Source organism: Eptatretus burgeri, chromosome 8 (assembly GCF_056783735.1).
Source record: "Eptatretus burgeri isolate ZD-2024b chromosome 8, Ebu_testis_v1, whole genome shotgun sequence".
NCBI lineage: Eukaryota > Metazoa > Chordata > Myxini > Myxiniformes > Myxinidae > Eptatretus > Eptatretus burgeri.
In genome coordinates this window covers 38,687,987-38,710,486 of record NC_140968.1, presented here as the reverse complement: position 1 = coordinate 38,710,486, position 22,500 = coordinate 38,687,987, and the positions used below count along the sequence as shown (strand labels likewise).

The following is a 22,500-nucleotide window of genomic DNA, read 5'->3' as shown; positions in this document are numbered from 1 at the left end:
AAAGAAGTCCTGGATTTAATTAGATTTACTTGGGTCGGCGCGGTCCTTCTAAAGGGGCAGGAATGCGTAAATGTGAGCGATTAGGGTGTCAACAAAGCGAAGGCGCTTTTAGACATGACACCAAGGAAAGGTTTGCATAGTGCGTCATATATGCCCTCATAGGGGCACAGGGCAAACAAAAAAATCCCTGGTTCCACTTCCTCATCCTCACCTTCTCCCCATTCCCGCTACCTCTGCTTTTGGAGTGCTTCTTCTTGTTACCCCTCCCCATTTTGAAAATATCGACCATACCCCCATCATGACCCCCCCCCAATCCCAATATCCTCACCCTCCACTCATAACCAGAGGACAAAACGGAATAATAAATAAATAAATACATAATTAATCCCCACAAGCCCCACAATGATACAACTGCAAACAGTCACCACATGGTTTGGACTTTTGGCTCACCTTGTAGGAGGGTGTCTGGCCTTTCTGTTCAGTTACAAGATCTTCAACGCCAGGTTGATTCACATATGCATTTGCGACAAAACTGTCACCTTCAAGACAAAGTCGAACAATGAGCTTTGTAGAAAAAAAACCTATATATATATATATATATATATATAATATATATATATACACCAGTCGACATGACAGAATAGCTAACAAATGACGTAAGCACACAGAAGGTCCACACGCACCCCAAAGGACAAAAATGTCTTATTGATCCCACTTATGATTAATCCGCAGGTTCACAATCATCATTTGGGGGTTCACTGCAGAGTGGACCGTCGAAGAAAACATGGAGGTTCCACCAAAAGGATCTGGGAGAGTCCCGTCTTCAAATCTGATACATTCGTTCAGAGGGACTAAAAAAAACAAATCAGTGAAACACCTGGAGTGAACTAGACCAATAACGATGGTGGAACTCACCTTCGGGGCTTTCCCGTCGCCTACATGCTGCAGGTAAGTGTGCTGTGGGGGAGGTGGGGAGCAAGTGGGTGAAGATGAAATAAACGCACGAAAACACATTTGGTGCTGGAAGCACCCGAACGCACTCATCGAGTGCGAAGACCATTTGTGTTGATGTTAAAGCGAGAGAAGGTAAAAGTGACGTGAAACTCGCGGGGGGGGGCAAAAAAAAAAAAGGGCACGTGCAGCAGAATAACCAGGTATAAACGGCGATGTCCGACGGTGGGGGATGAAACAGGAGAGTTAGAGTACGGGTACGTGCATGGAAGCGTTGTCGTGGACTGGAACCCCGTGCGTGATCCGTACGCGGCGCACGTACCGTGCTTGGAGTGAAGTTTCCCCATCTTGCTCGCCGACTGTCCGCTCTCACCGGAGCGGCTCGGAGCTCCGCGATCGCTCGGCCATCATCGTCCTGGCACAGAGGGACGGTGCGCAATCGGGGCGTCGAGCCCGCGATCCCCGGCCGCAGCTGCCGTCCAACTGATCGCACGCCCGAAGAAGCTCTTCATTGAAAACATGCCACTTGCAGCCGGCGGGCCCTGCTCATTGGCTTGCTGGCGGCGGATGAAAGGAATATGTTAAACAGCAAACCACACCCCCTCCCCCACCCCCTCCCTTTCTTCCCACTCCTTCCCTTTTCCCATCCCCCTTATTCCAATCTCGGTTCCCGACCCTATCCTTTCCTTCAACTCCCCTCCCCCTTCGGATTAAATTCAAACCACCCAAACTGAGAATTCTTTTCCTCCACATCAAACCGCCCTCAATAAAACCCAACACTCTCCTTTTACTGAACCCGCTTCACTCTTCCACAACTTGAATTCACAAATTCCCATCTCTACTCCACAACTCTTCCTTCCAGACTTCGTTGCTAAATTATATAAATACCCCCACCCACCTTCCTTCTCCCAATTATACTCGTTCGTCTTCTTAACCCCCCCCCTTAAGAATCTGCCCCACTGTTCGCCCCCGACCCCTGTACGTGTCCCCACCCTTCACCGGCCTGGCGTGGCCACGCACCGACGACGAGGGTAAAACGGGCCCCACGTGAGCGCGAGCGATGCAGCACGTGGCACTTAACTGGCAAAGTGGACCATTGGAACCTCGTGCCCGGTACGTACGTACGTACGCATCAACAGCATTGGGTACGAGTGGCGTTTCCGAGACTCCATGCACGTGGGGTTTGTGCTTTGGAATTCCTCACGTCCAGGTCTCCAGGTCTCCAGGTCTCCAGGACTCCAGGACTCGGTTCAAAGCAACTTTGATGTCCTGAGCACGAAGAACGTGGTTGGAGTCCCCGTGGAAGAGACGCGGACAACAATCTTTCAAAATTGCAGTAAAATGAATGATCTTCAATGCCAGGTGTCGGACACTCACCTGGACGTGACCATATTGATGTTTGCTTGACGTTGACTTTTTGACTTTGACTTGTTCGAGGTCCATTTGATGGAGATAAATGGACTGTAATATTGGCATGGACATGGATCACGTGGGCTTGGAGGATGAAAGTAAAAAGATACACACCTTATCTTTTTCCCACGGTCCTCAAGTCACATACGTGCACCTCCATTTGCATCGACATGCCCATCACTAACAGCTCTGGCCAATCCACTGCATCAATAGGAGACACAAAATTAAATAAATGGAGATCTTTTGAATTACAATAAAGGTGATTTTTTTTAAAAAGCTCAAATTACATAATATCTGTTTACATTCCTTCTTGACTGCCACCATGAGTGACTACTCTGATGTTTGGTCATTCAATAACTGCTATTCTCTACTTCGTTCATGCTGCTGTAACCATCGTTAAAGAACACGCTGCAATGGAAGTATCGGAAGAACAAAAAGTTGCCTTCTAAAACTTTTTGAAAATGATGTAATCCGCCACAGAATTATTGGTGAGCATGCGCAGGAAGCTCAGGAAACTGCTGTGTTCAAGGCTAAATAAATTAATGTCTTGGAATGGCTCATAAGGATTGTTGCTTGGAATGGCTCATAAGACTTCGAAAAGAAGTTGAAAATACTTGGAAAAGTTCCTGAGAGAAAGGGCCGTGCCTCTGCACAACTCAAGGATTGGGGAACTTTCCCAGCTCGCTGAAGGAGCACCTGCTCGTACTGCAAACTCACGACCAGGTGAGCCGGTGCAAGGGCCGAGTGGAGGGACGTGTGCTACCCAGACCCCCGACCTATCGCGCTCCCAGTGAATTGACTGCGTATCTAGATGAGGTGATAATGAACACCGATGGGAAGTCAACGTACAATAAATATTGTCACGTCATTGGCTCAACTAACGTCGAGCTTGTTGCCGCAGGAGGTGAAAATCCCACAATGCACTGAACGGTTTTTAACTCCTGTAGAGACATTCCGACTTATGGCGGATTGTGCGTGCACAGACCGCGGAGTGATGAGAACCTTGGCTCTTAGAAGCAATGGGTTTGTTCGCCGAACCACAAACAAATAAAAAGAACCAGGGAATGGTGGAATTGCAATGGAGGAAACGACGGTGGATTGGGAGGGAAGGAAAGGAATGCAATTAATAAAGAACAAATTTTGTACAGTGAGGTAAAAATGAATCGAAAGATACGAAGGTGCCTCACTCCGTACTCGATCACAGATGGGAAAGGGACAAAACCAGTGTACTCTGATCTGGTGGTAGCGGGGGGGGGGGGGGGGAGGATGCAGGTGATGATGAGGTGATAAGCAGGTTGACGAACAGGCACAAGGTGAAGGCAGGCAAGTAGGATGACGTGTCCCTAACTACTACATCGAGATTGGCTAACTACTCATACAGGAATCATACCACTCCATATATTTCAATCTGTTCGAAAGGAATGTTTAAAAAAAATTCCACGGCGTCTCGTCCTGCATGTGCACAATGGGGAAAATCAATTGCTTCAGTCGGTCTGTCTGTCTGTCTGGCTGGCTGTCTGGCTCGCAGTAAAAAAAAAACATTGAAAATCATTCCAAACAGGTAACTTACTGTTCATATGAATGTCATAAAGGACACAAACAACAGGCAAGAAGAACTAATTTAACATGTTAAATAAGGTGATGTAAATTAACATGTTAAATATCGTGGTGTAAATTAACGTGTTAAATATGGTGGTGTAAATTAACGTGTTAAATACGGTGATGTAAATTAACGTGTTAAATACGGTGGTGTAAATTATCGTGTTAAATACGGTGGTGTAAATGAACGTGTTAAAATGGTGGTGTACATTAACGTGTTAAATACGGTGGTGTAAATTAACATGTTAAATACGGTGGTGTAAATTAACATGTTAAATACGGTGGTGTAAATTAACATGTTAAATACGGTGATGTAAATTAAACTGTTAAATACGGTGATGTAAATTAACGTGTTAAATACGATGGTGCAAATGTACATGTTAAATTAGGTGGTGTAAATTAACGTGTTAAATACGGTGGTGTAAATTAACATGTTAAATATGGTGGTGTAAATTAACATGTTAAATACGGTGGTGTAAATTAACATGTTAAATACGGTGGTGTAAATTAACATGAAAAATACGGTGATGTAAATTAACATGTTAAATACGGTGGTGTAAATTAACATGTTAAATACGGTGGTGTAAATTAACATGTTAAATACGGTGGTGTAAATTAACGTGTTAAATACGGTGGTGTAAATTATCGTGTTAAATACGGTGGTGTAAATTAACATTAAATACGGTGGTGTAAATTAACATGTTAAATACGGTGGTGTAAATTAACGTGTCAAATATGGAGTTGTAAATTATCGTGTTAAATACGGTGGTGTAAATGAACGTGTTAATATGGTGGTGTAAATTAACGTGTTAAATACGGTGGTGTAAATTAACGTGTTAAATACGGTGGTGTAAATTATCGTGTTAAATACGGTGGTGTAAATGAACGTGTTAATATGGTGGTGTAAATTAACGTGTTAAATACGGTGGTGTAAATTAACATGTTAAATACGGTGGTGTAAATTAACATGTTAAATACGGTGATGTAAATTAAACTGTTAAATACGGTGATGTAAATTAACGTGTTAAATACGATGGTGCAAATGTACATGTTAAATTAGGTGGTGTAAATTAACATGTTAAATACGGTGGTGTAAATTAACATGTTAAATACGGTGGTGTAAATTAACATGAAAAATACGGTGATGTAAATTAACATGTTAAATACGGTGGTGTAAATTAACATGTTAAATACGGAGGTGTAAATTAACATGTTAAATACGGTGGTGTAAATTAACATGTTAAATACGGTGGTGTAAATTCACGTGTTAAATACGGTGGTGTAAATTAACGTGTTAAATACGGTGGTGTAAATTAACGTGTTAAATACGGTGGTGTAAATTAACGTGTTAAATACGGTGGTGTAAATTAACGTGTTAAATACGGTGGTGTAAATTAACGTGTTAAATACGGTGGTGTAAATTAACATATTAAATACGGTGGTGTAAATTAACGTGTTAAATACGGTGGTGTAAATTAACGTTAAATATGGAGTTGTAAATTAACGTGTTAAATTCGGTGGTGTAAATTAACGTGTTAAATACGGTGGTGTAAATTAACGTGTTAAATACGGTGGTGTAAATTAACGTGTTAAATACGGTGGTGTAAATTAACGTGTTAAATACGGTGGTGTAAATTAACGTGTTAAAAACGGTGGTGTAAATTAACATATTAAATACGGTGGTGTAAATTAACATGTTAAATACGGTGGTGTAAATTAACGTGTTAAATATGGAGTTGTAAATTAACGTGTTAAATTAACGTGTTAAATACGGTGGTGTAAATTAACATGTTAAATACGGTGGTGTAAATGAACGTGTTAAATACGGTGGTTTAAATTAACGTGTTAAATACGGTGGTGTAAATTATCGTGTTAAATACGGTGGTGTAAATTATCGTGTTAAATACGGTGGTGTAAATTAACGTGTTAAATACGGTGGTGTAAATTAACATATTAAATACGGTGGTGTAAATTAACATGTTAAATACGGTGATGTAAATTAACGTGTTAAATATGGAGTTGTAAATTAACGTGTTAAATTCGGTGGTGTAAATTAACATGTTAAATACGGTGGTGTAAATTATCGTGTTAAATACGGTGGTGTAAATTAACATGTTAAATACGGTGGTGTAAATTAACGTGTTAAATATGGAGTTGTAAATTAACGTGTTAAATTCGGTGGTGTAAATTAACGTGTTAAATACGGTGGTGTAAATTATCGTGTTAAATACGGTGGTGTAAATTATCGTGTTAAATACGGTGGTGTAAATTAACGTGTTAATATGGTGGTGTAAATTAACGTGTTAAATACGGTGGTGTAAATTAACGTGTTAAATACGGTGGTGTAAATTAACGTGTTAAATACGGTGATGTAAATTAACGTGTTAAATACGGTGATGTAAATTAACGTGTTAAATACGGTGATGTAAATTAACGTGTTAAATATGGAGTTGTAAATTAACGTGTTAAATTAACGTGTTAATTACGGTGGTGTAAATTAACATGTTAAATACGGTGGTGTAAATTAACGTGTTAAATACGGTGGTTTAAATTAACGTGTTAAATACGGTGGTGTAAATTATCGTGTTAAATACGGTGGTGTAAATTAACGTGTTAAATACGGTGGTGTAAATTAACATATTAAATACGGTGGTGTAAATTAACATGTTAAATACGGTGATGTAAATTAACGTGTTAAATATGGAGTTGTAAATTAACGTGTTAAATTCGGTGGTGTAAATTAACGTGTTAAATACGGTGGTGTAAATTATCGTGTTAAATACGGTGGTGTAAATTAACATGTTAAATACGGTGGTGTAAATTAACGTGTTAAATATGGAGTTGTAAATTAACGTGTTAAATTCGGTGGTGTAAATTAACGTGTTAAATACGGTGGTGTAAATTATCGTGTTAAATACGGTGGTGTAAATTAACGTGTTAATATGGTGGTGTAAATTAACGTGTTAAATACGGTGGTGTAAATTAACGTGTTAAATACGGTGGTGTAAATTAACGTGTTAAATACGGTGATGTAAATTAACGTGTTAAATACGGTGATGTAAATTAACGTGTTAAATACGGTGGTGTAAATTAACGTGTTAAATACGGTGGTGTAAATTAACGTGTTAAATACGGTGGTTTAAATTAACGTGTTAAATACGGTGGTGTAAATTATCGTGTTAAATACGGTGGTGTAAATTAACGTGTTAAATACGGTGGTGTAAATTAACATATTAAATACGGTGGTGTAAATTAACATGTTAAATACGGTGATGTAAATTAACGTGTTAAATATGGAGTTGTAAATTAACGTGTTAAATTCGGTGGTGTAAATTAACGTGTTAAATACGGTGGTGTAAATTATCGTGTTAAATACGGTGGTGTAAATTAACATGTTAAATACGGTGGTGTAAATTAACGTGTTAAATATGGAGTTGTAAATTAACGTGTTAAATTCGGTGGTGTAAATTAACGTGTTAAATACTGTGGTGTAAATTATCGTGTTAAATACGGTGGTGTAAATTAACGTGTTAATATGGTGGTGTAAATTAACGTGTTAAATACGGTGGTGTAAATTAACGTGTTAAATACGGTGGTGTAAATTAACGTGTTAAATACGGTGATGTAAATTAACGTGTTAAATACGGTGATGTAAATTAACGTGTTAAATACGGTGATGTAAATTAACGTGTTAAATACGGTGGTGTAAATTAACTTGTTAAATACGGTGGTGTAAATTAACATGTTAAATACGGTGGTGTAAATTAACATGTTGAATACGGTGGTGTAAATTAACATGTTGAATACGGTGGTGTAAATTAACGTGTTGAATACGGTGATGTAAATTAACATGTTGAATACGGTGGTGTAAATTAACATGTTGAATACGGTGGTGTAAATTAACATGTTGAATACGGTGGTGTAAATTAACGTGTTAAATACGGTGGTGCAAATTAACGTGTTAAATACGGTGATGTAAATTAACGTGTTAAATACGGTGATGTAAATTAACGTGTTAAATACGGTGGTGTAAATTAACATGTTAAATACGGTGATGTAAATTAACATGTGAAATACGGTGGTGTAAATTAACGTGTTAATACGGTGGTGTAAATTAACATGTTAAATACGGTGGTGTAAATTAACATGTTAAATACGGTGATGTAAATTAACATGTGAAATACGGTGATGTAAATTAACATGTGAAATACGGTGGTGTAAATTAACGTGTTAATACGGTGGTGTAAATTAACATGTTAAATACGGTGGTGTAAATTAACATGTTAAATACGGTGATGTAAATTAACATGTGAAATACGGTGGTGTAAATTAACGTGTTAATACGGTGATGTAAATTAACATGTTAAATACGGTGGTGTAAATTAACATGTTAAATACGGTGATGTAAATTAACATGTGAAATACGGTGGTGTAAATTAACGTGTTAATACGGTGGTGTAAATTAACATGTTAAATACGGTGGTGTAAATTAACATGTTAAATACGGTGGTGTAAATTAACATGTTAAATACGGTGATGTAAATTAAAGTGTTAAATGCGGTGATGTAAAAGATTGTGTATCCCAAATGCATCAATGGTGGTAAACTTCAGATGCAATGGTGGGTTTTTTTTCTACAGCCTTTAAAACGTGTTATTTCCATTGAATTACATGTTTTGAACACTGCAGAACACAAATCCCCTTGTTTGCACTTACAAAAGCCTCCACTCTAGCAGTACCTTGGCAAAATTGTACACCGTCTTGACCAATCAAACTTGCCACTCACATGCGCTCTCAGGATGGGGGAACATCGACATTCAGATTTTATGGCGGTACCCAGCAATGCAATGCTCGAGCTAAAATCGACCAAAAAAGGGAGGGGTAACCCTTTCTATGCCCCTTTTTCTCAAGACTGCATGGGGTAAAGTGTTCTATGAACCCTTCAGTTAGACATGGCATCCAAAAACAACATTGAATCCAAACAGGATTGCTGAAATTTTGTGCAACAAACTCATTACAAATCAAGAACACACACTTCGTGTATAAGGAATCCCCAAAAATGACATCACGGAAAGGAAACAGCAGATGCCTGATTGACAGATATCATCATAAAGGACGAATGGATCGTAATCATTAATAATGTGCATGTGTTCAGAGGTCTTGAAATTGGATTAGATGATTTAATTCACTCATTGTTACTCGAACTCTATGTCCCTGTCATTTTCATTTTCACTTCTGATAATGGAATGGAAGACCAAGAAGGAGCCCAAAGAAGTAATGAACAAAGATGGAGTCATCAGGAGGAACCTGGATGGGATTTGAGTTTCAGCCATTACTCTCCAACCCTCAAACCCATCCAGGTGCAGCCAAGTGAGTCTCACAGAAATATTTCTGCAAGAATTCACTTCTCCTTAGATAGATAACGAAAGAGGGGAATGGAGAGTAAAAGAGTGAAAGAGAAGAAAAAGCAAGAATTAGAATGAAAAGAGAATTGTGAAAAAATAATAAAATTCATAATTCATTGATTAATTAATTAATAAGTAAGTCAATAAATAAATAAGAAAAAAGTGTGAAAGGAAAAAGAAAAATGATGTCGGGAAGAACCCGGACAGATAGATTTCAGCACCGCCATTCTGGGCAGAGACCTGGTTGCTGCACTTGACATGCAACAACTGAATGGTCGCATCACTTCCACCACCCAAACACTGCAAATCAAACCCCAGTCACAAATGTTGCAGGCGAGAGCATGGAAGACACCCTGGATTGTGCAAAGGGATTTATTCATCTCGTAAAAATGCGACCCAATGTGAATCCAGTCCAGCAAAGGCTGTTCCCTTTACCTTTGTCTGTGAGAGATGCTGTTTCACAGGAACTGAAAAAGCTTGTGAAACTGGATGTAATTGAGCCAATCGAATCATCAGTGTGGGTTTCACCAATTGTGGTGACGATGAAGAAAAACGGAGGGATTCGTCTGTGCGTGGATTTCAAAGAACCAAATAAAGCGGTGGTGATTGACGGATATCCTCTTCCACACGTGGAGGAAATGTTTGCGGAGCAGCAAGGTGGCACACTTTTCTCCACATTAGATCTGCAAAGTGAGTACCACCAGGTTGTACTGCCTTCATTACACATGAGGGACTGTTTCGCTACAAACGAATCCCTCACGGGCTTGCTTCAGCACCAATCTGTTTTCAGAGGATGATGTCTGCCATTTTGAAAAACCAACCCAGAGCTCGGTGTTACCTTGACGATGTAATCGTTTTTGGAGGGCCTCCCGAAGAACATGACAAAAACCTCAGAGCGGTGCTGCAGCGCATCGATGCAGCTGAACTGAAACTGAACCTTTCAAAATGACACTTCAGACACAGAGCTGTCATTTTTAGGACTTGTAGTGTCACACCAGGACTGAAACCTGACCCTGCCCATGTTGTTGCGGTGTCAGAAGCACCCCCACCGAATGACGTGCAGAGCTTGCGCTTTTTTCTCGGACTCACATCGTGATATGCGAAGTTCATCTCCAACTATGCATCGGTCGTTGAACCTCTGAGAGAATTACTGCGGGGACAATCCACCTTCTCCTGGTCAGTCACAGCACTGCAAAGTTTCGATTCGGTTAAAGAACTGATTGTCAGTTGTCCAGCCCTCACTCTCTTTGATCCAGAGCTACACACCATAGTGACAACTGACGCCTCCAAGTATGGCCTTGGAGCGGTCCTGATGCAAATTCATGCTGACAAAATGGAGAAAACTATCACATTTGCATCGCGAACGCTGACTGAATCAGAAAGAAAATATTCCACGGGGAAAAAGGAAGCACTTGGATGCGTGTGGGCAACAGGGAAGTGGAGGACTTATCTCTGGGGTAGACATTTCACTTTACGCACTGATCACAGTCCTCTCACTACACTGCTTCCCACGAAAGGATTGGCAAGAGCTGGAATACGCGTGGTCACATGGTCCGGACGGCTTCTGTCATTTCATTATGACATTCAGTACAAGCCTGGTTCTGAAAACGTTACAGCGGATTGATTGTCTCGCCTTCCACTACCTACTTCAGAGCCCAGTCTGGAGGATGACGCTGAGGTTGTCGCGCTCACATCGACGCTCGCTGCGGTGACAGCTGAAGAATTCAAAACTGCCTGCATTTCCTGCCCCGTTTAAACAAAGTTGCGTGAATTGCTTACAAAGTGCTGGTCGAAAACGTCAAAAGGCCTGGATCCTGATCTCCTTCCTTACTTCAGATTGCAAACTGAACTGTCACTACAAGAGGACTGCGTGATGAGAGCTACTCACCACCTTCTTGTCCCAGAGGCGTTACAACCGCATTTCATCAAATTAGCGCATGATATGCACCAGAGCATAGTGAGGACAAAGCAGCGGTTAAGAGATCTGTATTGGTGGCCGGGAATGGACGCGCACGTCGAGTCTGCAATCAAGGCTTGCATTACTTGCCAGCAGCACGACAAGACAGCTGTGACACAAGCATCACCACTGCAGCCAGTTTCTTATTCCGATGCCGCTTGGGAGAAATTGGCAATCGCATAGTGGGGCCCTTCGATTCTGTGCCACTGGATGGTCGTTTCGCCGTCACTTTCATTGATTACTTCAGCAAATGGCTAGAAATTGCCTTCACCTCCCAGGTCGCTTCCACGACAGTGATCAAGTTCTTCTTTACTGTCTTTAGCAGAGAACGTAGTTGATAGAGTTGATATCAAGTTTTGATAAGTTGTTGATATCTGACAATGGTTCACAATTCACATCACAGGAATTTGAAATCTTTCTGAAAGACAGAGACATGACCCACAGGAAGTCAACAGTGTACGACCCTCAAGCGAATGGGGAAATTGAGTGATTCAATTGAAGCTTAAAGGAAAGCTTGCTCATTGCTAACATTGAAGGCAAAGACTGGAAAACATTTACAATGGATTTTCTTTAAACATACCGGGCAACTCGACATGCCACAACACAGCGATCACCTGCTGAACTGCTTCATGGGAGAGAGATGCACACCAAGCTACATGCATCTGGTTTTCAGCTGCCAAAACCCAACACCCCATCACACAAAGACACGGCACTCAGAGTACAAGAGAAGCAGAACAAGCAAAAGGTGGACACCGACAAACGCCGTGGAGCAAAGGATGTGAACTTTGAATGTGGTTCCTTCGTCCGAGTGAGGAAACCTGGTGTCCTCCGAAAAGGACAATCCACATTTTCAGTGCCTCTCCAAGTTATGGAGCAAAGAGGATCTCACACGTACAAACTGTCCAATGGACGGATCTGGAATGCATCTCATTTCACATCTGCCTGTCAAAGGAATGCAAGAGATGATGCCGAGCTACCACTCCTTCCTGACATCACCGCACCACCAGTGCAATACACATCAGAATCTGTGCAGGTCGGCCGGGATGTCAGAATTCGCAGACCTCCAATCTGGACTCAAGATGATGTGATGAAGTAATGTAAAATCCTTTGAGAATAAGAAAAGGAAGCAAATTTAAACTGTTCACCATGTTTATGACTACTTGTTTTATGGTTAATCCATGCTGTGACAATCACTACATTTCAACTTCTAGTTAATTGATATTGTTGTTGTCCACTGAGATACGGTATGCACGTGGTTAAAGAAAGGGGGATATGTGGTGTTGTGCATAGACTGGACACGAGAGGGGTGATGAGGAAGGAGTTCGGGGTGAGAGGTCAGGAGGTGTGTAGTGCAAAGCTTGTTATGTTCTGATGTTCGGTTGAATAAAACCGTTGGAGAATATTGGATTCCTCATTATTGGAGTATTTTACAATACACCATGTATCAAATGAGATTTTAACAGAATGATTGGAGGACATTGAAACCTCATATAGAAGAGAACATTCAATAACCTGAAAATGAATGCAAACAATTGAAGAACCTGAAAATGAATGCAAGACAGGACACCAAGCAAGCACAGAATGATATCCTTGAAAAGGAAAAAAAAAGGCAAAAAGAGCAATGGGTAAGTAAATGGGGCATATCCATTAATGAATGAAGTTTGGAAAACAAAGAGGGAGTTGGAATCAAGAGAAGAAGTAAATGAAGAGTTCAAAGGATGAAAGACAAAGGTTGTGTGATAAGCTTACAGCCATAAATACTGATTGGGGAAAATTAAGCATCACTTATGGAAGAGGCACGCATAAGGAAAGAGATGAAGTGGAATGCCACCCAAAATAAAACAATGGGGAGCAAAGGGAAGATTAAGATTAAGATATATCTCTATCTCTATCTCTATCTCTATCTCTATCTCTATCTCTATCTCTATCTCTATCTCTATCTCTATCTCTATCTCTATCTCTATCTCTCTCTCTCTCTCTCTCTCTCTCTCTCTCTCTCTCTCTCTCTCTCTCTCTCTCTCTCTCTCGTGCAGCCTGTGGCTGCTGGTTGCATCATTGGTTGGGATACTGCTATGCCACTGATGCAGTGCCCCCTTACCAGTACACTGGTACTCATTTTGCCGACCTCGGAAGGATGACAGGCCGAGTTAACCTCCTGGTGTATTTTAATTCAGTGGCCAAGAGGGCTTGAACTCAGGACCCTAGGATCCCAAGCCGCCACCCTAACCACTAAGCCAACACCAGGCTAAGATAAAGATAATGGGGCCTGTTTAAGATTGAGGTGCAAATATTATATAATAATACACTTCTTTGAGTGTGCGTGTGTGTGGCCTAATAATGCCTTGATTTGGAAAAAACCACAACGATAAACATTTTTTTCACTTTCCTCACTCATCTCATCGAATGTCTGATCATCACACCTATGAATCACTGGATACATTGCGATGATTATAAACGCCCAGAGGCGCTGGCGTTTGATGCTTTATTTCATTTCTGCACATGCCATAACCTCTAGAATCTGTTAAACGAAGCCAAATTACAAAATTTAAACTCCAGAATTGGACTTATCAGCAATTCCAACGACTAAAAAAGTGTCCATCTGTCCAATTCGGACATAGTTTGACATTTTGGGTATCTTCGGGAGGAGTTTAACACAACGGATCGGCGATTGCTAATCACTTGCCAAGGCTGCCATTCCTTATCAACCGTTTCATTGAAGTGCTTGCTTGACTGCTTATGCCACTTGGGTAAACACTTTACAATATTCACACTGTCACTGAATATACGATCGACTGCAACAAAGTTCAGGGCCCAATCGTCTGCATTTGGATGTGGAGTGCATTGGGCGGTGGTTTGCTCTCTGAAATATGCAATTTTATTTTACATGTTTCCCCTTTTTGTATGATCTTCTCTCATTATACCACCCATCACTTCGGCATATATAGATACATATCAAAACTAGAGGGGGAGCACTTGGTAGAGTGAAAAACCTCTGCCGCCAATACTGCAAGGTCACTCAAGTGAACCTGATATCCTATTCATTCAATTTGACGTCAACAGTGCTCACAGAGTTATAGTTTGCAACTTTCCCTTTTACTTTTAACTTTTACATATTCAATTAATTCGTCATAACTAGCTTCCTTGAGACAGAAATTGATTTTACGTGGGGATATCCACCTGAAGTTCCAAAATCAGCCGTAATTATAATTTTGGCATGTTTTTTGTTGGAAATCACTTATAACATGTAGAAATGCAAAAAAAAAATCGAAATTTTGTTGAAAAAAAAGTTGCAAAATTTTCTAAATTTTTTTTCTCTAACAATTTTTTTTGGGGGGGGGGTTGGAAATCACTTAAAACATGTAGAAATGCAAAAACAAAAATTCAAATATTTATTCACAATGGCAGCCATAGCGGCCAGATTGGACTTTGCACCAAGTCCAAAATCGAATGGCATGATCCTTAGACCATACCTAATCCCCACACCAAGTTTCGTCGAAATCCGTCGAGGAGTTTTTCCATAATACTGTTCAATAACAAACAAACAGCCAGGGGTGAAAACAGTAACCTCTGTCCATTTTCGATGGCGGAGGTTAAAAATTAACATTTCGTTTTTAAAAGTTTCTTCAACTGTTTCGTTGGAGTGCTTGTTTGAGCTTTTCAGTTCAAGCTTTGATGGTGATACAGCGGCTCAGTTCTCCACGGGGACCTGTCTGGAGTCAGTTCTCCACGGGGACCCGTCCCAGAGTGTATCATGATGTTTGGTGAGGCGTCGCTCTCCCCATCCCACCCCCCTTCCTCGCTCTTCCCCCCTTCCGAGCTCTCCCCTTCGTCACCCCCTCCGAGTTCCCCCACACCTTGCTCCCAACACCTTCCCCTCTCTCCTCTCTCTCTCTCCTTCTCCCCTCCATCCTCTCTCCCCTGCCTTCCTCCCCTCCTTCTCCACCCACTTAATATCCCCATCAGTTAAGTGACTGGTTGTATTTACTTGTATCAAATAAAAGTTACAACTGAATAGGGAAAGCGAAATAAAATTTTAAAGGAAATTAAAGCTGTTTAAAAAAGATAGAGCATGGAAATATAAAATGGAGAGAGGGGGGGTGAGGGAGGAGTGGATTGGGGGGGGGAGAGAGAGAGAGAGTGGCAGAGAGAGGGGGTGGACAGTGAGAGAGGGGGGTGGAAAAATGAGAATGGGGGAGAAAGGGAGGGGAGGGGGAGAGAGAGAGGAGATAAAAAGAGGGGAGATGGGAGGGAGGAAGAGAGGAGGGGAGAGGTAGGATTGGAGGGGGTAGGAAGAAATTTCCTTCTGTATCCATCCTGTCACCCCATTCCAGGACATTTTGCACTCGATTGAGACAATTCCAACGTCCACCGCCCAATGTTGCACCACCATTTTGCGGTGGGTGGTATAAGTAGCTTCGAGCTTTGGTTCTGAGTGAAACCAAGAGTGCAACACAATTGAGCTTTTTAAAGTTCATTAAATATTATTGAAATTGATAGATTATATTAAACTCTTCCTCAGGCTATATTTCGTTTTTGGTCCTATCTCTCAATGGTGAAGAATCACTTTTTAAAAATTCTAGTATCCTGATACAAATTCAGATCTTCATAATCGAAACAATTTATCCTTGGCACACACCCAACCTGTCCACAAAGTTTTGTTTGAATCTGTCAATAACTTTTTTAGATATCCAACTCACAGACAAACCCACAAACAGGTGAATCCGTAACCTCCGTCCACCTTTGGTGGTGGAGGTAATAAAGAATATCAACAGCAAGTTGGTGACAAATCATGTTTTTGGTGGCATGGCATTATCATGAAAGTCATGTCTATGGCCATTGGTTGGATAGATTCCTGACCTTACCTTGTGATGTAACCAAGTTTGAATGTAAAATGTATATTATCTTCAACGCATATTTTGCTTCATGCGTATTCATGTTTTGCTACATGTATATTTATGCTCCACCTATGTTTCGCGTAATCTCTGCTGCAGCAGGCGAGAGCGACATTTCCCCGGTCTGGCGGGACTCCATGTATCTGGAAAAGGCACGGTTTTTTACGATACATTTGTAGTATTTTAAATTCAAGAAGAAGTGAAATTTAAACTCTGCAAGTGTTGGTTAAACTGCCTGGAGAATTCTTATTCAAGAATCGGGACACGTAGGCAATTCCAGGATATACCCGACTTCTTCTGCAGCAATGGAACCATGAGGTTGGAGTTCTCTTTGCACAACCAGGGTTTTGATGATGTTTCACAAACACTTTTACTTTTTGGGATTTCTGTCATTAAAATACAGGATTTTTGATTTTCGCAATGCATGCAACTGCTCTTTTGCTCTCGTAGCATAGTCGTTACCACAATGGCTGGATGTTGCTTTCCTCTGTAATTATATCAGCGGGCTAATCCTCTTGCTTTATGTCAACTTACTTATCCGCTTGCACAACCGTCTGAGAAACTGCACCAGCAATTAAATTCTCTGTTGAAAGACGACACACCACAAAGAAATAGTGCAGCCACATTCTTGTCTCCTGACCTTTGGAGAAGATGAAGCACTACTTTACCTTCTGACCTTTAATATACAAGTATGTTACACAACTCTTATCCATTTATCTTCTACGATGAAGTTTTCACGGCACATTTTCTCGTCTTTTCCGACGATGGTGGATGCCAATTGTTGCTAAAAGGAGGCAACAACCATCGGAGGCTGGCAGGATGGCCCAGCCTAGAGGTACGCACAATCGCATTTAAGCTGCCTAGCATGGGTTTGAATCCCCAACCAGCTATAAACTGTCATCCGGTGTTTCACAAGCAGGGTGATTCATCAATGTGTGTGCCGTCCCCTAGATTAATGTTAAACGGGTGGCCTCTCTGCTGGAATTAGTTAGTGGATCTTGAAAATCCCACGGTGTTCTTCACGAAGAGTAGATGAGCTATCGCCGGCACCGTGGCCAAATTTCAAATTCCTGTCCTAACTATAGCTGAAAGAGGGATGGCAAATCACCCAGCATGACACCTGGCCGAAAAACTGGTTTGGCAGAACCCACACTCTGTATTAAAACACAAAGTATGATACATCGATCGGATCTTTGAATATATGATAAGACTGTTCCAAGCCCTGAAAACGATGGTGGCAAGACCTGCGACAAGGTGAGAGTTTGGAGTCTGGCATTCGGCTGTGGGGCAACAGCTATAAATTAGTTTGGTTAAGTTATAAATTTCATTAACTACATCAGTGACACAAAGCAATTTGTTTTTGTTATTATATTATTATTAAGGAGAAAATTTCCCTTATGATGTCAACCTACCACAGCACTCAATGTAAAATACACATACACACACACACACACACACACACACACACACACACACACACACACACACACACACACACACACACACACACACACACACAAACGCACACCCAACACAACTTCGTTGCCATTCGGAGTGTAGTGTATGGTGATTACAGGCATACATGTTATAGGCATGATTTTTGATCAGCCACAGAGGTATTCCCATGATATGCTGTGTGGATTATCTCTCTTCCTTCTCTTGTTTTCTGATTTTCATTTTTACTTTAGGGAGCGAATTAAATCCTCCATACAGGAATTTTGAACATAAATGACATATGATTGCCAAACGAGACATTTTGTGCATGCACTACTGTGTGTGTATTTAGATTGTTCTGCTCGTCAGGCACTTTTTGCAAAATCTGTGATTCAATTAGTCTTTCAAACATAATTTTCTGCATTTAAACAAAAAAGTGGCAATTTCAAAATGATAAACAATAATTGTTCTGTTCCTGAATACAAATCAGACTCATGGAAATAGAGGAGATACGACAAATAACTGGATGAGTGAAACTGAAAGGTGTTGATCCTCTCTTTTCCTCTTAATACAAGCTTGCGGCCACAGTGGATATTTATTAATCCTAGTGCGGACCCGTAGGTGCGTGCCCATAGGTGCGTACCAGTATGTGCAGCTTCGTTCCTTCGCTCTCGTAAACGACGACTGGATTGGGGCATTGTTTCAATTAGATCAGAGCAACCGTATCATAAATGGCCATAACTTGGGAAACACCTGGGAAACATACTCAGGTCCCCAGCGTCAATTCTGACGTCATATCAAACGGGGAAGAAGAAGGATTGTGACGCCCCCTCTCTCGCCCCTCTTCTCTCCCCCCTCCTCTCTCGTCCCCACTCTCACCCCCCCTCTCGCCCCCAATCTCACCCCCTCTCGCCGCCAATCTCACCCCCCTCTCCCGCCCCTCTCTCTGTAAATGTATTCACAAATGTCTTCCAAGCAAAACAATTAATTCAAACCTTGGGAAAAAACAGCTTTCAAACCTTGGGAAACACTTGGGAAACAGCTGAAACGGATGAAGAACGATGTCAAACCTTGAAAAGGTACATACTCAGGTCCCCAGCGTCGATTGTGACGTCATACCAAACGAAGAAGAAGAAGAATTGTGACGTCAATCGTGCAAAAATAATAATAATAATAATAATAATAATAAAAACAAAAATAATAACATTGTGACGTCATTCGCGATGTCATAGTACCGTGTCTTGTAACTTGGGAACTGCTTGTCCGATTAATATCAAACCTTGAAAAGGCACATCCGCGGGTCCCCGGCAATATTCCTGGCAAGTTTCAATTAGATCGGACCAGCGGTTGTCGAGAAACAGCGGCCACAGACACACATACACAGAAATTGCTGGAAATATATATATATATATATATATATATATATATATATATATATATATATATCTATATATATATATATATATATATATATATATATATATATATATATATATATATATTGGACTACGTCCAATGGAGATCGGAGGAGTGCTTGTCACACTCCACATGTTTCCATAGATGTTGTTATGGCCACAGGTACCAAGTGTATTATGAGGGGGTTAATCCTCATTTCTCCTCGGAAGAACTGGACCAGGGGCCACTGCTCACAATTAACTTCGTGGTGCAGTGGGTTGCATAACAACCACGAACACCAATTAGTAAATCATGAGTTCCAGTGTTCACCGTCTAATTTGCCGTTTAACTAGAGGTCACATGGCCTCCTGACCAGGGAAAGCGCCCTCGGCGATGCACCAATTTTATCTTGATTAGATCTTAAGTAATGTGGCCAAGCGTTTACCGCTGGTGCACGCCGACTATGACAGGTTAATTAGTTTGGGAATTTTAATCTTCCAGTCTATCGAGGTTCGGATAATGCTGGATCAATGGAAGGAAATGACAATCACAGACAGGTTGAAACAACAAGGAATTTATTATTAACAAGAAAAATAAACCAATGTCACCCGCAGGGTGACCCGTATCTTGCCAAAAGGTGACCACGTGTGACTTCTTTAAGGTCACACTGAGGTGAACATAGCTGCTATCCACCAGGAGCGACTCCTTGAGGAATATTTGCCTACGAGAGATTCCGATGAGAATCGTTCTACAGAGTAACCATGAAAAATATGCTTTTTCCTCATAACGTCACCAAATGACGTCATAATGTCTCAAGCTTGACATACCTAGAAAGCACTCGTCGAGGTGTTCAATTTGAGGTACTACACTATATGGTTCCTAAAACTTTAAAATTTGACCTTGGGGTCAAATATGTTTGACCTAAGGCGCTAACCATGAAGGTCAAGGCCAATCGCCACCAAAAATTAATCAGCTGAGCGCCAGACCATGAACTATATTCCCATGAAGTTTGAAGACGATCCGATCAAAATTACTCAAAAAATAAGGGTTTCGTCGACTCCCCTGATTTGCGACAAAGTGACCTTGACCTTTGACCTTCAAAATTTTGTGCGCTGAAAGGGACCTCTATAGGCCTCTGATATGCGAAGTTACAAAAATTTCCAATGATAACTGTGCTCTGCAGAATTTTTTATATGTGATTACAGACAAACAAAAAAAATAAAAAAATAAAAAAAACATACAAGCTGACTAACATATCTTGCAAAAACTTCGTTTTGGCAAGATAAAAAAAACATACAAGCTCACCAACATATCTTGCAAAAACTTCGTTTTGGCAAGATAATAAATGACCTGAAGGACTTTTTATTTCCTTGTCGATGAAATGGGTGAATTCAAATCAAATGTTCAATCAACAAAATAATCTCAATCAAATAAAGAATTCAACAAGCATTCATAGAAAATGGACAAAGAGCAGATGCTTATCACTATGCCTAACTTAACAATTAAACATGAGACATAGGTACCCATCAGACCATTCAGGGGGAAAAATAAATCCGGTCTCGACTTACCAAGGCAGAAGTCATCATGCGTCTACTAAAATAACCCAAAATGTGTAAGCATGGCTTGGTCTGCCTCTTTGAATGAGCTCTCCACAGCTTGGCTCATTTCCGCTGCCAGCGCCCTGCCTTGGCGTGCACCCACCCGCAAACAGGCTCGAACACCAATTGACATCACGTCGTCACCCCCAGGAACCAGGAACGCCAAGAAACAGGTATGTCAGGAACCAATTGGACCGAGCAGAACCAGCAAGAACAGTCCAACTCTCACCACCCACCATTGCTGCTGCTGTCACCAACTATCAGGAGCTGTCACCGTCATCCGGAACTCTCACCAGCTGTCCTCAGGGCCATCCTGCCGTCCTTTTATAGGCGACCAGTGTGGGCGGAGCCTCAAGCACGATTTCAGCCAAATCCAGCTCACCTATTGGCGCATTCCTGCACGAGACCTCCAACCATCCAGTCTCACGGTCATTCTCTCCCGACCATCGAATGTGTTGCATCTCCCAATTAATACAGGCCTGGCTTATGATGCCATTTTTGGGGCACAGGATGAACAACAGAAAGCGGCCATTTGCCGGAACATGAAGCATTCACAAAACATTAACGGGCAATTATCTCCTCTTTGTTTCGCCCGATATAAAGACGAGCCGGTTAGCGTCCATCGAGCTGACGAACACTGTGTCGATTGCAGTTGGAAAAAGGTGGGTGTCAAACATCGATGAAAGAAGGTGGGTGTTGAACGTCAATGGAAAAAGGTGGGTGCCTGAGATAAATGAGATTCTGAAGCCATGTGGCAAAAAGTTTTGTGGTCTGACGAAACAAAAACTGGAACTTTATGGCCAAGATGCAAAACATTGCGTTTAGTGCAAACCCAACACAGCACATCACCCAAAGAACACCATCCCTACTGTGAAGCATGGTGGTGGCAGCATCATGTTATGAGGATGTTTCTCATCAACGGAGACTGTGGCACTTGTCAGGCTGGAAGTGAAAATGTATGGAGCAAAATACAAAAAAATCCGAGAGGAAAACCTGCTGCCCTCTGCAAGAAAACTGAAATTGGGACGGAAGTTCACCTTTCAGCATGAATCCGACCTGAAGCAAACAGCAAAAGCTACACTGGAGTGGCTAAGGAACAAAAAGATGAATGTCCTTCAGTGATCCAGTCAGAGCCTCAACCTAAATCCATTCGAAAATCTGTGGCTGACTTGAAGATTGTTGTACTTCAACGAGATGAGTATGCGAGACTATGTGCTGTGTAAAATGGGAAACTGCAAGGCATTCTGGGCTGGCTGATAATTGGAGCTCGTTTCACTCATCCCTCTCAAGAAGAAGCTCTCTATCCATCTCAAGCTCCACCTTATATTGGAATCTTGCCTCCTCCCACTCGCATCACCGGCTTCTCCGTAAGAGTTGAGGCTGCCGAAAGATCCGCCCCTCCACCCGATAGCTGCAATGGCATGACAACCTCTGGTGGTATCCGGTGACTGGCTCCTGAAGTTTTGTCAAGCTGTCTCTTGGAGATGATGGATCGAGCCATCTGACATGCTATGTGGTTCCATGTGTCCGCCAAACCGGTTTGAGGTGGTTCTGGAATAATGTTTGCACTGAGGTTTAGGACTGAGTGAGCACTGGCGTTTCGCAGAGGGAACGTGTGTGATAAGTAATGTGGGAAATGGATGAAGGAAAGTATGTGGAATAAGGAAAGGACACATAAGGGTTCTAACACACTCACAACCCATACCTGCTGCCCACATTAATACAGTATACTTAAAAGCTAAACAGAATACGATGACATAATTAGCTTCACTCGATGTGGATGTGTTTCTTTCTCCCTGGGGGTCCAAATCCATTGGACTTTACATTGGTGTTTCCATTTTTTTGTCCACTTCCTGTATAT

At 41.4% G+C, this 22,500-nt stretch overlaps 2 protein-coding genes across 8 annotated transcripts in view; both read right to left on the bottom strand.

Annotated features, from left to right (window-relative positions):
* NKD2 (NKD inhibitor of Wnt signaling pathway 2) overlaps positions 1-1,537 on the bottom strand; it is a 95,378-nt gene extending 93,841 nt beyond the window's left edge. Inside the window, exons 1-3 of one of the 2 annotated variants that reach the window (XM_085893712.1) lie at positions 1,274-1,537; positions 916-957; positions 451-539 (exon numbers count right to left, since the gene is read on the bottom strand). In XM_085893712.1, coding sequence (XP_085749838.1) covers positions 451-539; positions 916-957; positions 1,274-1,298 — 156 coding nt within the window. In that variant the 5' untranslated portion in view covers positions 1,299-1,537. The remainder of the gene's footprint in view (positions 1-450; positions 540-915; positions 958-1,273) is intronic. The other variant, XM_085893713.1, reaches the window with a different exon arrangement.
* Positions 1,538-1,924: 387 nt separating this feature from the next.
* The window catches only part of TRIP13 (thyroid hormone receptor interactor 13), a 168,326-nt gene continuing 147,750 nt past the window's right edge, over positions 1,925-22,500 (bottom strand). Inside the window, exons 13-14 of one of the 6 annotated variants that reach the window (XR_015061342.1) lie at positions 2,329-2,562; positions 1,932-2,220 (exon numbers count right to left, since the gene is read on the bottom strand). Coding sequence is in view for 1 of the 6 variants with exons in the window: in XM_085893719.1 (XP_085749845.1) it covers positions 2,542-2,562 (21 nt within the window). In the remaining 5 variants the exon portion in view is untranslated. Of the gene's footprint in view, positions 2,563-22,500 lie in introns of all 6 variants that reach the window. The other 5 variants (XR_015061344.1, XR_015061346.1, XR_015061341.1 and 2 more) reach the window with 5 other exon arrangements.